At 54.2% G+C, this 22361-nt stretch overlaps 1 protein-coding gene across 4 annotated transcripts; it reads right to left on the bottom strand.

The window, feature by feature from the left end:
• Positions 1-77: 77 nt before the first annotated feature.
• SLC12A4 (solute carrier family 12 member 4) lies at positions 78-22134 on the bottom strand. Of its 4 annotated transcripts, none has more exons than XM_030299645.1 (24): positions 22020-22134; positions 17268-17362; positions 15698-15829; positions 11842-11988; positions 11701-11755; positions 9761-9891; positions 7967-8208; positions 7612-7826; positions 6928-7092; positions 6753-6851; positions 6418-6475; positions 5880-6054; positions 5325-5443; positions 3584-3682; positions 3273-3392; positions 2961-3065; positions 2549-2717; positions 2071-2266; positions 1783-1952; positions 1560-1691; positions 1375-1482; positions 1055-1242; positions 807-940; positions 78-634 (listed from the first exon to the last, which is right to left on the bottom strand). In XM_030299645.1, exons 1-24 carry the CDS (start codon positions 22132-22134, stop codon positions 543-545), a joined length of 3261 nt encoding a protein of 1086 aa, XP_030155505.1. In that variant the 3' UTR covers positions 78-542. The 4 variants fall into 4 exon arrangements, with proteins under 4 accessions (XP_030155505.1, XP_030155508.1, XP_030155506.1 ...); XM_030299648.1 differs by lacking the exon at positions 22020-22134 and adding an exon at positions 17746-18181; XM_030299646.1 differs by lacking the exon at positions 22020-22134 and adding an exon at positions 20602-20638 and having other exon boundaries at positions 543-634.
• Positions 22135-22361: the final 227 nt, after the last annotated feature.

The following is a 22361-nucleotide window of genomic DNA, read 5'->3' as shown; positions in this document are numbered from 1 at the left end:
GGAGCCAGCTCTGGGCCTGGTTTCAGTTCCGCCTTCTTCCCTTGGTGCCAGGGGAAACAGAGACGGGGCAGTAGGAGGCCCAGAAGTACACAATGTTTTATTGAAAAAAGTCAGGCCTCAGCTGGACAGTTCCATTGCGCTTTGCTCCGTGGGGGTCCCTGCCCACAGTAGCCTGAGCCAGATCTTCCTGCAGGTGGGCTGGGCCAGACCCCCCTCCCTCACCACCCTTCCCCTCCTCTCTGATGGTGACATCCAAACAATAAATATGCAATAAATAGCATTCCTGGGCAGGCTGCCTTCAAATCCCACATCAGCTCCCAGCAGTCCTCTCCTGGGGTGCTGGATGGGAAAGTCCCCAAACCTCTCAGGGTCCGTCAGTACCTTGGATCCTTCTCCATTGCCAGGCCCAGTCCCAGTCTCCAAGGAGACCTAGCAAAGCTGGGTCCGGGGCAGGGCCAGGCAAAGCAGGGCTGGTGGGTGGGTGCTGGGAGGGGGCTGTTACCCTGGACACCTCCACTCTAAGCCGCAAGTGTATATGAGGCTCAGGAGTAGATGGTGATCACTTCACGGCCACCGCCACGCACCAACAGCACACGCTCAAGGCCTTCGGTCAGCACCTCCAGGAACTCCATGTCTGTAGAGCATCAGGTCAAGGAGGCAGCACCAGGACCAAGGGCACCCAGGGACATCTGGCCTACTAATCAGAGCTGGGGTAAGCTCTCACCCCCTCATCTAGAGAGAAGAGCTCCTGGCCTGACCTCCTGTGTGTCCACCTCCCCACTGCCTGCCTCTCCAGAAAAGGATACAGTTCTCATCACCTTCGCTGTTCTTGGGTGGGCCAGGCATGTTCAGTAGGACCAGGCGGGCATCGTGGGAGCGAGTGACAATGACTTCATTGAGCTTCACAGCGGTGTGCATGCGCCGCACATTGGACTGGTCCCTGCAGGTAATGCAGCTGATCGTGGGCCCCACCTCTGGCCCCCCCAAAGACTGTGTACGGCCCCATCCCACCCCCACACTCCAGTGTGGTTGGGTTCATTCTTGCTGCACTCACGGTTTAATATGCACCAGCTCCCGGAAATTGTCAGGGGCGTGGCTGGGGTCCCAGGACTCAGCTGCCATGTACTTGTCCCGAGTCCATGTCATCTGGATCTTGTCAGCCCCAGCTGCAGAGTCATCTTCCTCGTCCGAGTACAGGCTCTCTAGGCGCAGGGCTGAGTGCCGGTCCTTGACCAGCTGGGCCTGAGGAAAATCAGAGGAGGTGGCCTCAGTTCCATGGGAAAAGGGGGGCCTCATTCTGATGTCCCAAACTAATGGTGTCTCCAAAGGCCTGACCTGCCACCCACCCCTGCCTCAAACAAGAAAGCCACTGACTTCTCGCTCCCGCTCTGTCTTGGTCAGCCTCATCTGCCGCAGCATCTGGGACCGCTGTTCCATCATTAGTGTCCGCTCATAGGTATATGCAGAGATGTCGCTGTTATGCTAGGGAGAGAGTGGGCCATGAAGAATGGGCTGCATGGGACAGGGTATCCACAAGGCCACAGGGGCAGGTGACTCACCATCTCTACCACCTCCACCTCTGCCTCAAGGCGTAGGTGGTACAGGAAGATGGCCAGATCCTTCTTCATCTGGATACTGTTGTCATCCATCTGGGCCACCGTAAAGATGCGCATCCGGCACTTCCTCCACACCTGTGGCACGGGAGCAGGGTGGGTGGTTTAGTCACATTCCACCCCTCCAAGGGCCCAGTGCTTGCCACCAGGGCCCACCCACCAGGCCCACCTTGTGCTGGCGCAGCAGAAAGGGCAAAAGCATAAGCATGCCACCGTCGTGCACAATCCACCACACGTCAATGTGGCCCTCTAGGTAGCGCTCATGGTTGCTGGGGTAGAAGGCGATGTTCTTGGGCACGAGCAGGGCCAAGTGCGCTGCTGTGGTGCAGCGCACGGTGTCTGGGGAAGAAGGCCACTGCTGACTGCCAGCCCGTGGCCCTCTGGCCTCTGCCCTCACCTGATCCCCAGCCCCTCTCCCACACAACCGAGCCCAGGACCTATCTTTCCCATCACAAACCAATAAAGGTCTTCCAGGCACGTGGGTCCTCGCTCTGTCGCCAGCCATAGGGCCAGCCCAGCACCACAGAGTTATGCCTCATGCCACCCAGGCCACAAGACTGGATGAGGTGGGCCAGCCCCTCTCGCACCTTGCTGGCTACCACCACCTGGCAGAAGCCCTTCACCTTCTCAATCTCCATCATATTCTTGATTGTCTGTAGGAAACATACCAGGGTCAGAAGGCGAGGCCATTAGCGTTCCCTCTCCTGGGTTCCCTCCCAACAGAATGACTTGGAGGTGCGGGTGGGGGAGGAGAAGGAGGTAAGCTGCCCACCCAGAGGCCGTGTTTTTAAGATGGGACAGCCATACCCCCTTGTTCCAGCTCTCACGTGGCAGCAGTGCGGTCCACCTGGCTGGTCAGGATTAGTCCCCTTCTCCTAGGAGCCAGCTGCAGCCCAGACACCTCTAGTCAGCTCCCCACCCCCTACAGCAGGCACCTGCTCAGCAGCCTGGGCCTCGCCATAGCTCTCCAAGAAGCTGCCCTGGATGACAGAACCGACGATGGTCAGGCCCTTGCCAGCCTTAAGCTGGGAGGCGAAAGTGAGGAGCCGTGGGTACTTCACGTGAAGGTCCTCGTCTAGCTTCAGCAGCACCAGCAGCTGAGGCCTGCAGTGGCCAGATGGGGAGCCTGAGACCTGGGCCAGAGGTTTCCAGGAAGCCCCTCTTCTTCCCTTCTCAGCTCACATGCCCCCACCAGTGTGAGTAGCAGGGATCCAAGGGCACCACTGACAACCCCAGGACAGGGAACATGGACTAGGGAGGGAGAACCAGCACCTCTTGACCCTCCCACCCTCACAGCAACCCCCTGAGTACCTTGAGTGGCTCCTGTCAGTCTGGATGTGAACTCACCGCCAGTTCTTCGTGTGAGGAGGCCCCTCCTCTAGCCGTAACAGTGCATAGCGGGCAGCACTCAGGGACAGCCCTCGGATCCCATCACCCCACTCCTTCTCGGCCCTGCAGGGGCCAACCACAAGCTGATGAGCCCCGGGCCCACCCATGGGATTCTGTCCATGTGTATGTGAGATAGAAGGCAGCCAGCCCCCCGAGTCACAGACCCCCAGCCCCGCACCCATGGTGGCTAGTGAAAGATGGCTCAGCTCCCCCAAACCCAGCATACAGACTACCCCACTTGTCCCAGCCAGGCGGCAGCCCCGCACTCACCCTTGGTATTCAATGTACTTGTAGATCATGCCCGCAATAAGCATGGCGACCAGGGCATAGTACCAGGAGGAGACAAACATAAGGGCCAGGCAGAGGCTCATGCCCAGGAAGGATAGCGCCCTGGGCCAGAGTGGGGAAGGGCCAGAATCAGGAAAGATCAGTAGGGCCCCAAGCCAAGCCTCCAACCCCTCAATCTCTCACCAATAGCAAACACTGTCCCCGAAATTCAAACTCCATCCTGGTTGGGCTCCTAGCTTCCCTCAAAGTTCTTGTGTCAGAGGACTTGGCTCAGAGGTCCAGCTGGCACTTACCAGTGATAGTACTTGAACCGTGGCCGCCAATTGGGTGTCCTTAGGAGTGTCTGCACAGCGCAGGCCAGGTTCACAAACAGGTAACACATCAGAAAGAACCTGCAGCACAGGGAATAGTTGGTACAGAGCGGCCTCCTTGGGATCCAGGTGCCTGATATACCTGATCTTCCCCAGGCTGGAGCTGGACTAGGAACTGAGTGTTAAGGCCCTGCCCTATGTGGGCTCAGCCAGGTCTCCTCAGCCTCACAGCCTGAGGCAGATGGGACTTCTGTAAGGGCATCCACAGAGCCAGGTCTTAGAGGACGGGCAAGTGTCCACAGGTTGACAAGGTGGGAAGGTGGGCTGCAGGCAGGGGGAACAGTGGAAAGGATGGTGCTGAGGACTGCTCAGTGTCTGGAGATGGCTGGACAATATTCAGGCCTCTGGCCTGGGTGACCAATTGGATGAGGGGCTGTCATGAGTGTGGAGAAGAGAACCTCAAGGGAATACAAAAGGGTCATTTGGCATACACTGAACTACAGATGCTTGAGGGATACCGTGGTGGGTGTAGGAGACTGGGACATGGGCGAGGCCTGCTGCGCGAGCCCTTCAGCTGGCTGGAAAGAAAGGGCAGACAAGAAGGCAGGAAGTCTTACTAGAGAGGGCAGGTCAGGGGCAGAAACTCCCAGAAGGGGGAAATGGTCAGTCCCATTAGGGCTGCAAGGAAGAGCCACCTGATAAAGGCTGAGATACATGCTCTGGCTTGGGCAGTGAGGGGTCACCACCCTATGACGGCAAGAACAGTTTCAGGTGTGCATTTATGCACTGGTGGAGCTGGGCTGCAGTGGGGAATAAGAGAAGACTGACTTTGGCAGGCATGGCTGAGGCTGGGGGGGGCTACCTCCAGGGGGAAGGAGGACCTTTCAGGCCTATAGGTTGACTGGGGCAGTGAGTAGTAGTCCTGTGATAACCGAGCGAGCAAGAGGGAACATGGGCAATAGAATGAGATGTGTGAGGAGAAATGGAGTAGCCACTGGCAGAGGTGAACACAGTAACCACATGAGCTCTGTCTCAGGGATCCCCAGAAATTGCCACATGCTGATCACCTCCCGCAGGGCACTGGGGATCTCAAATGCCCAGCCGACTACAGAACTTTAAAAGCAAACAACTTCTGGGGCACCTGGGTGGCTCAGTCGGTTGAGCGTCTGACTTCGGCTCAGGTCATGATCTCACAGTTCGTGGATTCGAGCCCCGCATTGGGCTCTGTGCTGACCGCTCAGAGCCTGGAGCCTGTTTCAGATTCTGTGTCTCCCTCTCTATCTCTGCCCCTCCCCTGCTCACGTTCTGTCTCTGTCTCAAATATAAACATTAAAAAAAAATAAAAATAACAAAGTAAAAGCAAACAACTTCTAAAACAGATGGCTGGAGCAGTGGTGGCTTCCTCAAGGCACTAGGCACTAGGTGCTTGCTGTGTCCGGGAGGGGAGGGCTCTGGCTGTTCGCTCTGGGAGTCTCCCACGGAGGAGTGTGGGACCTGTTGGTCTCTGTAAAACTCCTGCATAAGTGCCAGGCTCACTCCTGCATGTAGAGGTAGGCTGCGTTCTGCCATGCACACTTCTCCCCATACAGCCTGACACGTCTCCCAGCCGCATCCTCAACACGAGACAGAGTCATAGGGAGGTGCTAGGGCCCTTGGCTGAGGGGTGCTGAGGGTGCGTGGAGCCCTTCCCAAGATCATTCCCCTGTCCTGCCCCCCAGCTCACATGGATAGAATGGGGGCCACCATGTCAAGGGAGGCGATGAGGATGCCCAGCTCAGCAATGAGTGCCGTCAGGAGGAGTGCCCACGTTGGTTCACCATTTGCCTTTCCATGGCCAAATACCTGCATACACCAGAGTGAGCAGGGTCAGTGAGGGAAGAAGCTGGTCCCATCACCCCCATCCCACACCTTGGGCCATAAGCCACAGCCTGGCCTCCATCATCCCCAAGTTCCCCCTCTGGGGCTCAGGTCACACCCATGCCTGTCCCGATAGGTACCACAAGTTTCTCTCCCCTCCCATCTCTCCGGGCCTCTCTGTTATGGATGAGCCATAGACAGGCCCTGAGGATTGTGGCCACAAGGAGCTCTGCCAACATCAGGGCAGGGCCAGGGCAGCCCTCAGCAACTTCCCATGGAAGGTTACGTGGCCCTGGGGCCACCAGAGGCCCCACCACAGGCCCCAGCAGGATGCAATGCATCCGTATCCACTACCCGTCTACCCCAGCCAGTGTGAGAGACCCACAGTACCCAGGCTATGGGGGAGTGCAGATGGGCTCACCCTGAGGAAGGGAATGATGTTGTCCTTGGCGATGGCCTGCAATAGGCGTGGTGCCCCAGTGAGGCTTTGTAGGCCGGCACCACAAGTTGAGAAGAAGGAGCCGATGACGATGACCCAGGGCGAAGGCCAGGCCAATGTGCCCACCACCAGGTTCCTGCTGACTCCATCACCGTACCTGCAGGGGCCAGGCTCAGGCCATGCTCCAGGCAAGGAGCCCCCCAAGCCCTGGGTGGGGCTGCCCAGAGCGAGGGATGTCAGCAGTCAGGAAGGATGGCTATGGTGGGCAGAGCTCTGGCCCCTCAGCAGAGAAGGCTAGTCCACCAGCCCCTATCCTCTCCCTCAGCCCAGCCCTGGTCCTGATGTCACCATCCTCTCAGAAGAAAAAGTCCTGGTGGGGCCGGACTCACCTGGTGGCACAGACCACCATTGGCAACCAGCAGCCTGAGGACATGTGTGGGACCACGCACACGAGGGGAGCTGCTGTCAGAGCAGGCAAAAGCTGAGCCCCCTGCCACAGGGAGGGGCCCAGGTCACTCACTTGTCCCGGAGTACCACACCCTCGATGCAGGCGCCAAAGAGAACCACGCTGCTGAAGTCTGCAGCTGTGTCAAGGAAAGCTAGGCCTCTGCTGCCACTGTTGTCCCCACTCATTCCCCACACAGAACCCACACACCCCTTGTCCTAGCCTTAGCCAGTAGACGCAGCTGAGGATTTCGTGTTGCGCACACACCCCTCAAGCGCATGCACGTGAAAAGTAAGGTGTGTATGTGTCCACACGTGTGTGGTATGTCTGTGAGTGCCAGCTGGTAACTTACACGTAGGCGAGTGCCTCCCGCCCCCCTCCCCGCCCACTCCAGGCCCGGGAAAGGATACACACAAGGGAAGTCGTAACAATGGCCAGAATGGTCCCCACAGGAATGGACTTCTGGGCATCCCGGAGGTCCCCGGAGCGGTTTGAGCCAGCCATAATGCCTCCAAAAACAAGACATCCTCAGGGGCTCCCCCGGGAGACAGGGCAGGGCTGGGTGGGTGGGCAAGAAGTACTCACCTGTTACGGAGGGAAAGAAGATGCCGACCAGCACGGTGAAGGATGTGGCGATGTCAGCCACCACGTACAGGGGCAGGCTCTCCTTCAGGCCAAGGGCATCTGTGGAAGGCAGTCCGTGCTTCTCCACGACCTCGCCCTTCTCCAGGTAGGCACTCCACAGGTTTTCTGTGGGGGCAGCAGTATCACTACCGCAGCCCCACTTACTTCCCAGGGGCAGTTTGGGGCAGCCCCGCCAGAGGCTGCAGGTGTGAAAGGCTCTGGGGGTTCAGGATGGGGTGGGGTAGCATCAGCCACAGGGAAGGAGATCTTCTGGCTAGAGGTCTGACAGGCAAAGGTGGCTGAACCACCATCGGCCAGAGCGTCACCACTGCCTGCCTCTTAGACAGAGGTCCTTTATGGCTCTTGTGAGAACAATCCCAGGCAGCGTCAGGGGCTGGTGACTGGGGAGAGGGGCTGCCAGAACTTTCTGGGGGCTGCTGCATGCCTGGGATACTGGCCAAACAGGCTCTTTTCACTCAAAACCTAGCTGCCAGGAGCCAGGCTGAGAGGACACTGCTGGGCTGGGAAGGCAGCCAGACCTGCCCCCCTTCCTGAGCTGGCCACACAAGGACAGCTCTGTGCTCTACTGCCTGCCTCCTGCTCAGCCTGTGGGTCAGAAGCAGGAGGATGGGAGGGAGGACGCACCCTGGAGCACACCAGCAGCCGCACCAGGGATGCCAGGGATCTCGGTCACATTGTTGACCAGGAAGTAGGGGTCACAGGAATCAGTGGTAAGGTTGGGGCTGTGGCAGAAGAGTTTCCATAGCTGGGTGGCCACTGTCTCATTGTTCACCATGGCCGTCTTGGCACAGACGTCAAACTGGTCCCGGGACAGGGTCCTGTTGCCCAGCATGCACACTCTGTGGGGGGTGGGGGAGCAGAAGCATCAGCACCTGCTCAGCTAGAGGCCCATCCTGCAGTCTCGGGACTCATGGCATCAAAGGCCACTACTTGGGAGGAATGTCAGTGCAACGTCTGGAGGTATTCCCAGGTTACTTACGGAAACACAGGAGGGTCAAAAATTGACTTGATGCCCCCGGCATAGATGGACAGGATGGAGATGATCACACAGGCCAGGAAGAGTGAGGCAAATTTGTTCACATACTTGACACCAACAAACACCACTAGGGTCATGAAGGTCAGAAAAATGGTCCCATATACCCGCATATTATTCAAGGTGGCACTTGATGTATCATGAGCGCCCACTGGGTAAAAAATGGCAGCTGGTGGGGCAATGTAGGTCTGAAACAAGACAGATAAAGAAAGTTCGATCTTCCTATTTGGAAAGTGAGTCCTGTCATTTTGGTTTTCTTTTTCCTTTAATATTCAGAAAAAGACACAAAAAAAACATAGTATACGAGTCCATTTATATGAAATGTCCAAAATGTATAAATGTGATCAATGACAGAAAGCAAATTAATGGTTGCCTAGGGCTAGGGGGAATGGGGAGTGACTACCAACAAGTATGGGGTTTCTTCTTGGGGGGATGACAATGTTCCAAATTCGATTGTGGTGATGGTTGCACAACTGTGAATATACTAAAAACCATTAACTTGTATACTTTAAATAGGTAGTGAATCATATGGTATGTGAATTATATCTTAATAAAGCTATTATTTAAAAAAAAAAGAATTCAGGGGCGCCTGGGTGGCTTGGTCGGTTGAGCGTCTGACTGGCTCAGGTCATGATCTCGCGGCCCGTGGGTTCGAGCCCCGCGTCGGGCTCTGTGCTGACCGCTCAGAGCCTGCAGCCTGTTTCAGATTCTGTGTCTCCCTCTCTCTCTGCCCCTCCCCTGTTCATGCTCTGTCTCTCTCTGTCTCAAAAATAAAATAAACGTTGAAAAAAAATTTTTTTTAATAAAATAAAATAAAATAAAATAAAATAAAATAAAATGAATTCAGACACAGGAGACAACCTGAATAGCTAAACAACCAACAAATAAACAGCCAACAATAATAAATGATAGTATTGGGTTGTGAGCCAAAGAATAAAATAAATATCCAGGAGTCCACACTGATATAAATACACGGTTAAATAAGTAAATGGGAGAGATGACACATTTTCCTTAGAGAAAAAAATCCAAATAATAAATGTAGGAATGTGGGAAATAGAAAAACAAAAAACAACCCCCCTCCCCTACCCCAGAAGAGATCCAGGAGCAGAGCCATTCTACAGGCAAAGAACCTGGAGGTGGGAGTAGCCAGGCAGTTCCTCTAAACATCTACTGTCTGGATCTCCAGGGGTGGGCACTGGTTACCCTGCACCCCCCACTACCCCTCCATCTCTTTTTCACCAGCTGGGGAAGTCCAGTGGGGAGGGGGAAGCTGAGTCAGAGCACACATGGGGCTCATGGAAGGGGCACTGGCCTCCAGACAAGGTCCTGTTCACCCTGGTTTAGGGATGAGGATAACATAGATCCTTGGCATAGAGCCCTGGGGGAGACAGACCTGGCCAGAGTCTACACAAGCCCAGGAAGTAGGCTCTGTATGATCACCAAGATCACTCAGTTAAATGCAACAGTTTACAGACCACCTGCTATGGCTGAAATATGCCCAGATGGGTGGAACACTTAGGGCCAAGGTGAAGGCAGCCAGGCCCCTTCCCTGCCTGGCCCAAACTGGTAAGGGTTGAAGGGGAGACTGGCGTGAGCACAGATCTTTCTCCCTTGAGAAGGCCTTTCATATTAGAAGCCCCAGACCTTGGCCAGAGGTGAGGGGAGCATGAGCAGCCTGAACCAATAGGAAAGGGACTACATGGAGAAGACCAGAATTGGCCAGAGCTTAGCCTAACTCACCAGCAAGATCTCAATGGCACCTAGGATGTACATGGCTGCAGCAAATGTTGTTCCCAGGTAGAAGCACAGGCCCACAGCGCCTCCAAATTCTGGTCCCAGCGAGCGGGAAATCATGAAATAGGAGCCCCCGGCTACAACAGAGAAAGTCAAGGCTGGTTCTTCTGTAAGGGGGTTTCCCCCAAGACAACCCCTCACAACCACCCAGCGTGACAGGGACTGTTTTTCCCACTTACAGATGAACAGAGGGTTGGGAGGTTTGCCCAAGGCTGCGTGGTTAGTAAGTGGCCAGGCTGGGGCTGAACCCCTCTCCCATCTGATTCCAACACCCAGCATGGGCCAGTAAAATGACTGCTTTGCTAGGGCAGCTCTAATCCACAGCAGTGCTCCAGTGCTGGCCCACTGTCCTCCAACTCCCTGCACTCGGGCCAGTCCCTACAGCCTCCTCTAGCTAAGTATGTCCCATCTCAGCCTGCCTTACCCTTCCCTAGGGCTGTGTCTGTTAGTCTGACCCCTCCAGACAAAGGCAAGGGCTGTGTTGTCATTTTTTTGTTCCCAGGGCCCAGCACAGGGCCTGCCACCATGCTGTAATCCTAACTCTAGGATCTTCTCCTTAAGGGACTGACAGGGTTGTGAACAGAGATCTGTGTGCAAAGCTGCTAATGACAGTGTTTACAACAGTGGAGAAATAGATCCCAAGAGCAGGAGAAAAATCCATATATATTAGGTACAGCTATAGGTATCCTATCAATCCTGTTTAAATAACCAAATAAACTGTTTCTAACTCAGGATGGTGGGATTATGGATTCTTTCAATTTTCTTTTAAATATTTTTCTTCATTTTCAAACCTTTTTATGGTAATCATATATTCCCTTTTTCCCCTATTACTTTTACACGACTACTAATAAAGCTGTTATTAAAAAAAAAAAAAAAAATCCAGACACAGAAGCCCACCTGAATAGCGAAGTAGCCAAAGTGAAACAGTTTGAAGAAATTATTCTTCAATATTCATTTGCAACAAAATAAATAACGATAGTGCTAGATTATGATCCAAAAAATAAAATACATATTCAGAAATCCACATCAGTGTAAAAAATAGTTGAATAGGGGCACCTGGGTGGCTCAGTTGGTTAAAGCATCTGGCTTTTGATTTCTGCTGAGGTCATGATCTCAAGGTCCATGGATTCAAGCCCCAAGTTGGGCTCTGCACTGACACCATGGAGCCTGCTTGGGATTCTCTCTCTCCCTCTCTCTCTGCCCCTTCCCTGCTCATGCTCTCACCCTCTCTCTCAAAATAACAAATAAATTAAAACTTTTGAAAAAATGGTTAAATAGGGGTTCCTGGGTGGCTCAATCAGTGAATCGTCTGACTTCAGCTCAGGTTATGACCTCACGGCTCATGAGTTCGAGCCACACATTGGTCTCTCTGCTCTCAGCACAGAGCCCGCTTCAGATCCTCTGTCTCACAATCTCTGCCCCTCCCCCTATCATTCTCTCTCCCTTTCTCTCAAAAGTAAACATTTAAAAAAATTGTTTTTAATGGTTGAATAAGTAAATAAATGGGGTCTCTGAGAACTAAGTGCAATCTCATTATCCCTGCTGAAAATGAAAACCTTCTACATTGTCTATCCTATAATCCATAGTGTCCAGACTTTTGGTTTGGGCCACCCTATGTGTTCCATCATCTTCTTTGTCAGTCCTAGTACGCTTTAAAAAAATTACTTTTAAACTAAACAAACAAAACATAAAACATAACAGCAATCTCCAACTCTGTCAAGCAAGGATGTTCCTAAGTGTTGGCACTGTCAGAGTCAGCAAATACGCCCTCACCAGAGAACTATTTGGGGGGAAGGAGGGCGTGGCTTGGCAATGAGGGTTCCTGGGCATGTCAAGGCAGATCCTGGGCCCCTTCTTCCCATCAGGCTTGGGTGGCGCTTACCCACCTGGAACCACACCGTTGGTGGCGATGGCACTCATGGAGATGGCCGTCAGCAAAGTCTGTGGGAAGGAGGGCTTAGGTGAGCAGCTCAGCCGGGTGGGCTCTGTGAAGGGGCTGTGGCCCGCACCCCGGTGAGGATACTCACACAGCAGCAGCAGATGAGCACGACGAGGAGAGCCTGCAACACACCGGCCGTGCCCACCATCCAGGTCAGCCGCAAGAACAGGATAACCCCAAAGATATTCTGTAGGCAGGGCAGGTACACCCCCATTAGGGTGCCCATACTGGGTGCCTGTGAAGCAAAAAGGGAGGGGGGGGAACAAAGAACATCAGGGGGTCTCAGGTGCACCATGGAAGGTCAGCCTCTGATCACTCAGAATCCCCTTATTCCCAGGGTGTTCTATCAGAGAATAGGTTGGAGAGGGAAATCCCAAGTGTAAGTCCTGGGGAGCACAGGGCGGGTGGGTGACAGCTGGGGTATCTATGTTGATTTCCATATATGAAGGTGTTTGGGACTGGAAAGGTACAAAACCTGCTTCTTTTCAAAACCCCACCTGTGAGCTTTTGAGCCTCACCTCCCCCTCAAGGTACTGCTCCCTTCCCTTCCTCTTTTCTGCTAAACTTCTGGAAAGAAAGGTCTGTCCTGATGCCCACCATCTCACCCAGCAGGTGTCATGTCACCCATGTCAGAGTCCAAGAAGTTGTCTCTGGGACTCCCTCTCCAGCCCTCAACTCCAGTCAACTCCAGTCCAGGTGGATACTAAGTCCTGCCCAGTCTGCCTCCCAAGCTGCCCTAAATCAGCCTGCCTTACTTCAGCCTCAGCCCCTTGAACCTGGGGCACTATACCTGTGGCACCCGGATGGTGCCTTCCGGTGCCTGTCGACCTCTCTACACTCCAGCCCACTCTGCGGCCGTAGAGGGTCACTGAATACCAAGTCCAATCTCATCATCCCTGTTGAAAACCCTCTGCATTGTCTCTCCTATAATCCACAGTGTGGGCCAGACTCCCCAGTTTGGGCCACCAGGTATGCCCCATCACCTTCTTTGACAGCTTCAGCCCCTGATGACAACGTGTGCTCATCTCTGCCTGGAAGGGTCAGTCCTGCCTCATTGCCTGGCAAACTCTTCAGTTACACCTTCAGGGGGCTTTAACTGTTACCCCTTCTGGGAACTTCTCCTGGGTCGCCTTAGGTTGAGTTGGTACTTCCTCTTGCATCCCCTCAACACATCTGATACACTTTTCTAGCACAGTAGTCACTATAGGTCATGGTAACAGTTCACTCGAATGTCTCATGACCATATCGGGTTATACTTGGTTTGTTTACTTTTCTATCATGAGTAGGCCCCAAAGGTACCCAGAAGGTGGTCCTGAGCCCAGTGAGTGGTGTCTTGGAAGGCCCCTGGGATAACCTGCTAGGAAAATCCTGCATAAACAATAAAAACTCAAGGTGAAGATCAGGTAAGGAAGGTCCAGTGGGCAAATCCAGGCAGGATTTCTCAACTTTCTAAGGGCAGAGTAGGGGCCAGCCAGGAGGCCAGGGCAGAAGCTGACACAAGAGGCAAGGCTAGTATCTTTTGAAAAACTGAGCCCCCACGAATGCAGCCTAGGGTAGCAGGGCCCTAAGAGCTTCCACCACAGACCCAGCAAGCTGGAGTGGGGTGGGAAAGAGAACTATGTGGCCACAGGAACTTTTCTGAAGGGTCCAGGCCTGGGGCAGGATCTCTGTGCAGTCTAAAGGGACCTCAGAAGAGCCTGGAAAGGCACAAGTAAAAACAAATGGTCCCTTGAACTGGTGACACCTTATCTGGGCTCTGAGCCCTTCACAGAGGCCCTGGACCACACACTGGATAGTGGCAGCTCCCAGCCCCACCCCCATTATAAGCTGAGTCACTCTGGGGAAAGGGCAGTGTGGGAAAGGGCAGGGCCGGAAATGCTTTCTGCATCCCCAAATAACCTCTGGCAGACTGCGAAGGTCATCGGGCCAGAGCCAGAGCAGCTGCCATGGAGAGGCTGCCTTGGGTCTGATTGGGGGCCCACCCGTCCTGCTTTATGCCTCCTTTCATGATTGCCCTGCTTGGACCCATCCTGGGTGAGGACCACAGCTCAGTAGCTCCAACTCCCTAGATACCTGCTGACTCACTAAGGACTGGACCAGCCTTCTCCTTCCTCCACAGGAAAAGCCACTGGAACTGAGACAGTCTTGCTATCCTCCCACATCCTAACCCTAGGGCCAATAAGCTGGGCAGGTAAGCTGAAACTGAGCCCCAACATCCTGAAAGCCTCCTCATAAAGCTAAGGGACCATGACCCTTTACCAACCCAGACTTCCTTGTGACAGTCCTGTTGGGATGTGCACTAGCCTTTCTCAGGGACCTTTTTACTCCTCGTCACCAGCTCCCTGGACTTGGCCCTAAGGAACAAAGAGAGGCTCTTATCAAGGATTCTACCTCTCTCTCTCTCTCTCTCAATACATACATACATACATACACACATACATAAAATTTTAAAAAGAGGACACCTGAGTGACTCTGTTGGATAAGCATCTGACCCTTGATTTCGGCTCACATTATGGGATCAAGCCCGTTTTGGGATTCTGTCCCTCTCTCTCCCTCTGCCCTTGCCTTGCTCATGAGCTCTCTCCTTCTCTCTCTCTTTCAAAATAAAAAATTAAAAAAAAAAATTTTTTTTTTAAAGGATTCTACCATCCACTGCAGGCAACACTCTCAGAGGCTACCCCCTGCAGGGCTAAATAAGGATAGCCAGGGATACTCAGGGTTCTCTGCCATGTGCAGTCCAGAAAATGCCAGCAAAATCACAACCAGCAGGATAGGGTGGGGGTCCAGTCTGTGTGACCTCAAGATCTCAGCTGCCCTACCTGAAGTGGGGGCTGGTTTGCCTCCTGGAGGAGTAAAGTGAGGGGTGCACAACGGCCTCATCTACCCTCTCCTTGGGCCACCCCTTCAAGGTCCACATTTCATGACCAGGTCTGAGGCTGGGTCCCCAGTTTATCCCAACCAAGAACTTCTTTGGTCTGTGCTGAACTCCAGCAAGAACGCTACAGCTGGTACCAGCCAAACCCAACCTCCTTCTAAGCCACAGCTATTTCCCAAACCTCGGGGAGTCAGTAAGGGAGAGGGAGGGCTCCTTGCCTCCAAATTGAAAATGTAAAAAAAAAAAAAAAACCCTCCAGTCTTCAGTTAAACTGAGCCCTGCCTATAGGGGAGCTGAGCAAAGACATGTAAAGTCATTCTGAAGAGAGAGGAGGGCTGGAGGGCCAGAGGCCTGGATAGCAATGGGGGATGGGGCCAGGAGAGGGATAGGGAAGCCCCAAGAGGCAGTGTTTTGTTCCAATCACCCCCCTAACCCTGGCACTTGAGGAACACAGGGGCTGTTGGAGAAGTCTGCCAATGGAGGCAACACAGTGATGGGTAGGTTTTGGTCACCTGGTTACACAGTCCCAATGGACAACCAGGTTCCTGATTCCCAAGGTAACACCCTTATCTACCCTGATGGATGGAGCCAGACCTCTGGCCTTCTACGGTAGTATAGCTCACAGTGAATCCACAAATCTGCCTTCTAGTGTACACAATTATCTTGTCTGGCTGAGTCACCTTAGGTGAGTCACTTAACACCCCTGACACTCAATTTCCTTACCTGTAAACTAAGGGTGAAAGTAGCACGTTTCATAGCTTTGTTGTAAAGATGACAATGCAAGAACCCAAGTCCACTGCTGAGCATGATGTCACACACAGAGGTCAGAGAAAAAGCAGCTGTCACTCTCACTATCATTGCTGAGGGCCTACTCGGCCCTCTGTCCCCTTCAGGGTCTCCTCTTTAGCCCACCCCTTAAAGCTTTCTTGAGCCCAAGGCACTCAGTGCCCATCATCCATGCTCACCATACCTGGTACCCACTTCCCCTGGGTTGCTCACAACTGCCAATTCCAGAGTGTTGAGTCAGTCTTCCTGGCAATGGCCCCTCTGCTGCCCCTGACCAGCTTACCTTGGCTGCTCTCCGGCGGGTGCCCTCCCCACTCTCAGCTTCCTCATGTTCCTTGGCGCCCTGTGTGAGGTTGGTGTAGCTGACGAGCTTGCCCAGGAGAGATGATACCTTTGGGCGGATGTCCAGCTCTTCCTGTAAACAGAGCCACAGGGTAATCTGGCAATGGGCCTGGCCGGTGCCAGGCTACCTGTGGTGGCCAGCAGCCTGGCCTCTGTCCCCTTGTAAGCCCTCAGGCAGGCCCGGGCCTGATGCCACTCTTGCCTGGGGAAGCCCAAGCCAGCCTACTGGGCAGGTGTGGGTGCCACACCCCAGCACGTGCCACTCAAAGACTCAGCCCAGTGACTGCTTCTCTCTGCCTCATCTTGGCTACAATCACTACCAGCGCATTTATGAAAAAGACCTGCCTCAGGGGTGAGGGCAGGGCAGGGCAGGCCTGGCAGACAGGCGAATGGCACACTTCATCCTGCCTGTTCTGCCTGGCTCCCTTCCAGCTATAAGTGGGCCTCTGGGACTCACGTCTGCCCTCAACTCTCCCATAAAAAAGTCATCACAGTGACCAAGGAAGCCAAAAGGGGGATGCCTGGAACAAGTGAGGTCTCTCTTATTTGCCCAAACCCTGAGCTGAACAGATGGTCTTACCCCCAGGCCCCAGGCCTTGTAACACACCTCAATCCCCAAGGTAGGATCCTGGCCCATCTTGGGGTGGAGCCAGGTCAAAGCCTTTGCTGCAGAAATTTGCTGCTTTCTAGGCCAGGAGGCCTTCCAGGGCTCAGGCTCCCCAACCGCCACCTGAGTCTAGGCTTTCCCTGTTCCTGCACCCTCCCCAGCACCGTAGCGCTACCTACCTCTTGCCCACATTTAGTTTTTCCCTGTCAGCTCCCTTCTGACCCTACACACAAGGAGAAACCGGTTTGGAGTGAGAAGTGAAGATGGAGGTCTTTTGGGGCATGTGGAGATTGAGAAGCCCAGGAGATTCTCATGGGACAGTTAGCTGAATGTGTGTCAGAGTTTAGAGGCCTAAACTATGTCTTAAAAATCTCCATCCAACTTCTGAGTTTGAGTCTGAAAAGGATAAAACTCAAGTTCAGAGGCATAAAACTGGGAATGTTTCCAGACAGGTGTCCAATGAGGCTGCAGGTGTGGAGAGAGAAAGTAGATCCAGTAAGAAGGACCAGGCCTCTGTAAACACGAGGACAGAGTCAGCGGAGTCAACCAGAGAGGACAAGGAAGAGTTCACAGGAGAGGGAAGAAAGAGAAATACTGTGAGTAAAGGGGAAAAAAAGAAATCCTGAGGGGAGAAATCCTGACAGATGGTTACCTTGCTGAGGGGCTACGTGGAAATCACCCGTGGAGGCGGCGATGGTGTGGGATTGTGAGTGGCCTCTGGGAGAACAGTTTCAGTTCAAAGGGCCAAGGGAAACAGACAAAGGGAGACTGAAGGAGGAGCCGAGACATTAGGTGACATAACTGTCCGGACTGCCTGCTTAGCTAAGGTCTGAGTTGTGAAAGGCTCCTGCCCCCACTCCCACCTGCCTGCCACACCTGTGGCCCAGAATGGCTCTTCAGCTACCTCAAACAGTGCCAGGTTCCTGTCGTAGTAGTCACTTCCTCTGGAAGCCTCCAAGGGGCAAAGGAAAGGGCTGCTCTCTCTGTGGTTGCCATGTCCTGTGAAGAGAGAGGGGCAGAATCCCAGTTAGGGAATGCCTCCTGAGCCCCTAGCACACCAGCCCAACAAGCCAGCCCACAAAACATCATCTCTGTGGAACACTTCAGGGGCCAGTGTTACAGGGCTGGGCCTCAGGCTCACCAGCATACCCTGCCAGCCTCCGTGAAGGGCCGGAATGGCCAGGGCAGTAAACGATCAAAAGAGTGCGCATCATTTGCTCTAGGGCATGAGTGGGAAGGCCCGAGGCATACTGGCACAACCACGTGTTAACGCTGAGGGGAGGAGCCAGCTTGGGGGGGGGGCGTGGCCAGACTCTAGCCTGCCCTCAGACCACCCCCACCCCTGTGCCCCAACTCCTCTTTCCCAGGCCTATCTGGAATACCCAGCGTGCTAGGTGCCAAGGGCTCGGCGTCCTCAGGGCCTGACTGGGTGCTGCCTTCCCGATAAATGAAGCTACACGGGGCGCCTTCAGCTGCCATGGCCAGCGGGCCCCCTGCTAGCTATCCCACCATGCACCACGCGGAGGCGTCCTGGAGGGCAACCTGGGGCATGCTGGGAGGAGGGGCAAGGGCTGTCCAGCGGGCGGAAGTAGTTGCAAGAAGCCATCAAGGGTCTCCTAAGAAAGCCCTACCAAAGCCGGATTAGGTGGCTCTTGCACTGAACAAGGGCTACTAGCGGGAGCCCTGTTGGTCTCCCTGTCCCCAGATCTCAGGGACTTGCCCCAGACTAGGTGCACGGCCATTACCAGCTTCCATGCACCCACCCTGAGGCTGGTCAGAGTGTCTCCTGCCAAGGAAACCTCCCAGAAAGGAGCCAGATGAGCTTTTTTTTTTTTTTAATAAACCTGACTCAAGTCTCAAAGCTTGTCTGTTTTTTCTGATTGCCCTGTTTTCCAAACTTTATCCTTTGTTAGTTTCGGTGGGTGACATTCCCAGTTTTCCATTGAGCAGGCAGAAGACATGAAGGGCTCCTTTTCTAATCGTTAAATGCTTCTCCCCCACCCCCTCCTCAAGACGGTATGGCAACAGCTGTAGTGCCTAGAGGCCTCATAGCAAATGGAAATCTCTCATCTTAGTTCAAAAGAGCCATGTTGGTGTTGGATGGCAATAACTGTGGCAGCAGTGTTAGCCTGGTGTCCATTGATGGAGGTGGCAACAGAATTGTCATCACCGACTCAGACTAGTGGAATGTTCCAGTCACGCACTGGCCATGCCTTGTTCTGTGAGAGCTATCTGTCAGCCTTCTCTGGTTAAATGCCCAAAAGTCACTTCTCTTGTTTGGAGCTAAGAATGCTGAATGATGCATCGTCCATCTCATATATCCTCTCGCCATTGGTATAAGGTTTAACTTGCCTTCTCTGAGGCAACAAAACTCAGTAGGTGCTGTACTATGGATTCTTTATGACCCAGAGACTGAGAAGTAAAGCGTGTCGATGACAATTTTCAGGGCAAAGTCAGCTCTTCCTTCCCACAGCATGTGAAAACAGTACGTTGCCTCATTCAGTAACCTGGAGTAGCTAAGCGAGCCAAGCTGCTCAGTCTCATGAGCTACACGATTGTGTGGATTGTGTGTAGGTCAACGTCAACAACACAGTGACAAAGGCAGCGGGAGGTCAAACCAGCCCACCGAGTCATGTTAAAGCCTCAGGGGGTCATTTAGCTCCTCAGATGCCCTCTGACATTTGCCGTGCCCTTGATATTTGTTCAAGATCAGGATAAAGAGCCACAAGAAAAATCAGAAAACCTAGTAACAGTGCTCCTTATATTACCAGCCCTTCAGTGAGAAGCCCTCTGAAACGTACTCTTGGGTTTTGTGACCAAAAAAACAAAACAAAACAAAAAAAGTGTCTGCCCTAAATGAATCAGATGCTTCATTTTGTCAGAAAATGGCAACTATAGAGCCCATCTTATTTCCCTTTGTGCACTGACTGCCAGGAATCTCTAAGCTAAATTTACTCTTTAGATGCAGTCACCATCCGTCTCATCTCATCCTTGCCCTCTTCCTCTTCATGGTTATGATCTGACAGTGACAGTCCTTTGGGGAGTCACTTTTGTTGCATTTATCTCTTCTGACCTTTTTGTGGAAGTAGGTTGGAAATAAATGATAAATTATGCTAAACTCATGCACTTCAGTCTATCCCACCACTGTTGCCTGTCTGTCTGAGGAAAACCGCACTAGTATCCAAAAACTGCAGAGTTCAGCATGTAGCAGTCCTCCCAAAGTGCCTGTGAATACTCCTCCAAAATCTAGCCAATCCCTTGTCCTTTCAGCCATGACTCCAGAGTGGCTGAGAGCCCATCTAAGAGTTGTGTTTAGTCCTCACAGCAACACTTCAGTAGATACCATTTGCCCCCTTTTAGTAACAACGAAATAAGGCTCAGAGAGAGTCAGAGACAAGGTCACCCAGTGAGGGCCCAAATCTGGGTCCCAGGATCCACTAGAACCAGGTGAGAGCTAACCTTCAGGTTTCCTACTCCTACTCTGGGTCCCAGTTCATCCCAGGGTGCGCTATAAGCCTTTAACTAGAGAAGAGTGACTGGGGATTGCAATTTGCCTGGCTTCGATTCCAGAACCTCCTTCTGTGTGACCCCAGGGCAATCTGCTTACCCTCTCTGTGCTGCTTTGGTTTCCTCTTCTATGAAGTAGAGATAAGTAACAGCCACTCTTCCAACTACCCAGATGCATCAGAAAAGGGACAATCTGGCGCCAGTCATTCCTTGGATTTTCCCAAAGACTTGTTTAATGACAGCTCCAACAGAACTGTGGGAATGTGCAGGGACCTAAGCAGTGCCTGGATGTCTGTACGGCCTTCAGCTATTCCAAAAATTCCAGGGCAGGTCTGGGCATGCCTGCCAGGCCAAAGCTGCTCAAATACCAACCTGAGACCCCCAGTGAATCAGAGCATGGTGTGGGCCTTAGGGACTACCTGTGAGGTACACATATATGTGTGTCCTTACCAGCAGCTGTGAACACACCAGCTATAACTGGGGGCCCAGGTGAGATTCCTCATCCCCGTGCTCACAGGCATCTGCCAGAGGTACCCCTCTGGAAGCTCCCCACCCCTGCCCACAGGCCATAGTGGGCTGGATGAGAGGCCCATCTGCACCCCTTGGAGCAGAAGCAGGGGCCTTGAGAGATTCAGGTACCAGGTTGGTGTGGCCCCACGAGATGGATCTGAGGCTGTTTTGTGCCCTTTGACCCTTTGCAGTACCCACCAAGAAGGATCGTAAGCACTCACCAGGGCGCATTGTGTCCCCCATACCGCAGACACAGCCAAGTTCTGGCTGCAAAGGAGCAAGAGAAGGAGGGGGATAGTGGGAGGAGCTCGTCCGGCTTGGAGGGACCTAGCAGGACGCAGCCAATGTGGCTCCAGGTCCCTCCAGACACCCTGAGAGGCCAAGGCGGGGCCAGAGGCTAGGCTCATTCTGCTGGCCCGGTGCTGCAAGGCTGATCCTAGGCTGATCCTAGGGATGCAGGCTGGCCCAGCCTCTGGGGGAGAAGAGCCTTCCAGAGCTAACAGGGAAGCAGGGGATGCTGGCTCTTGCTGACCACTGGAACAAGGCTCGGGGCAGGGGGTGGAGGTGGGGTGTGTGCATGCACACACCATCAAGCCTGTAAAACCTACATGTCCAGCAGCCCACACCACTGTCCGGTGCCATCTCCACACATAGCAGTCAGGTGTGAGAGCCACAGCTACACACTTGCACAAGCACATACATATGCTGCTGCTATATGTACAGACACGTTTTCCAAGAGTGAGTCTCGGCAATGACAGCTCCCCCACCCCCACCCCTGGCCTCTCGTGGTGGGAGGTGGAGAAAGGGGTCTGGAGGGAGGCAGGAACCTGGGAGAAGGGGTGGATATACCTTTAAGCTCAGTTCTAACACCTAGGTTAAGAGGGTGCTGGAGTTTCTTAAGCCTGGGTTTGAATCCCTTGAGGCAAATTATATAACTGCTCCACTCTTCAGTTCACTCCTTCCTAAGTGTGAGTAACAGGACCCATCCCATGAGAGAAATTGGGAGGATTAAACGAGTTAATTCACGTGAAGCGCCCAGACAAGCCTGGTTCTGTGGAGTGCTCTACAGATGCCCACTGTACCTACAGCCCCAAGGTGGGATCAACACGAGTGCGCTCACAGGCAGTTAGCCATAGACCCCCTCAGGCAGGCAAAACCTGGCGCCAAACGGCTGGGGGAGGGGAGAGGGTAGGTTAGTCTCTGGGAAAGAGTCACTGAAGCGCAAATGGACAGGCGAGGCGAGAGGAGGCTGGGGGAGGTTCACAGAAAGTGGAGGAACTGGGGTCCGAGACGTGGCTGTGCTTCCAGCCGGGAAGGGCCAGAGATGGGGGTGCTCGGCGGTATTCACTATCCGGGCGGCCCCACTGGCCTGGCCTCCTTCGTCGGCCACGTCTGCAGCCCCCGCCCGCGGCCCGCATGGGAGGAGCTGGGGTGGGGAGGGCAGCCCAGCCGCGGGCGCCGGGGGCCCAGGGAAATAGTGTCTGCGCCCGCGAAGCGAGGGAGGTGGCGGCGGCGCAGGCTAACAAAAGTTGGGCCCGCATCGACGTGTGCTCTCACGGTTCGGATGTATGTGCGAGCGCGGGCCACGCGTGGCCCGCTCCCCTGCTCCCGCCAAGGACCCCACCCCGCGCGCCCTCACCGTCCGAGTCCTCCCGCTCCGCGCGCTCCCCGTAGTCCACCCAACTGAGACCCTCGAGGTTGTCATAGTCGCCGCGCCTCGGCCCGTCCACCGGCACCACGGTGAAGTGAGGCATCGCGCGCGCTCGGCCCCGCCGCCCCGGCTGCCTGCCGGGCAGTCCCCGCCGCTCCCGGCCGCCGCGCCCCGCCCGCTCGCATTCCTCCCCGCTGCGCTCACTTCCTCCGCCCGCCCCCCGGGCCGCCCCTCGGGGGCGGGGAGCAGGAGGGGCTCTGGCCGGCTCCTCCCCGAGGGGGGTCTAGGGGTCGCGAAGCAACCCCCCCCCCCGCCTTCCCCCGGGGGCAG

The sequence above is a fragment of the Lynx canadensis genome, chromosome E2 (assembly GCF_007474595.2).
Source record: "Lynx canadensis isolate LIC74 chromosome E2, mLynCan4.pri.v2, whole genome shotgun sequence".
Classification (NCBI taxonomy): Eukaryota; Metazoa; Chordata; class Mammalia; order Carnivora; family Felidae; genus Lynx; species Lynx canadensis.
Note: the sequence above shows the minus strand (reverse complement) of the source record. Positions and strands in the feature narration are given on the sequence as shown.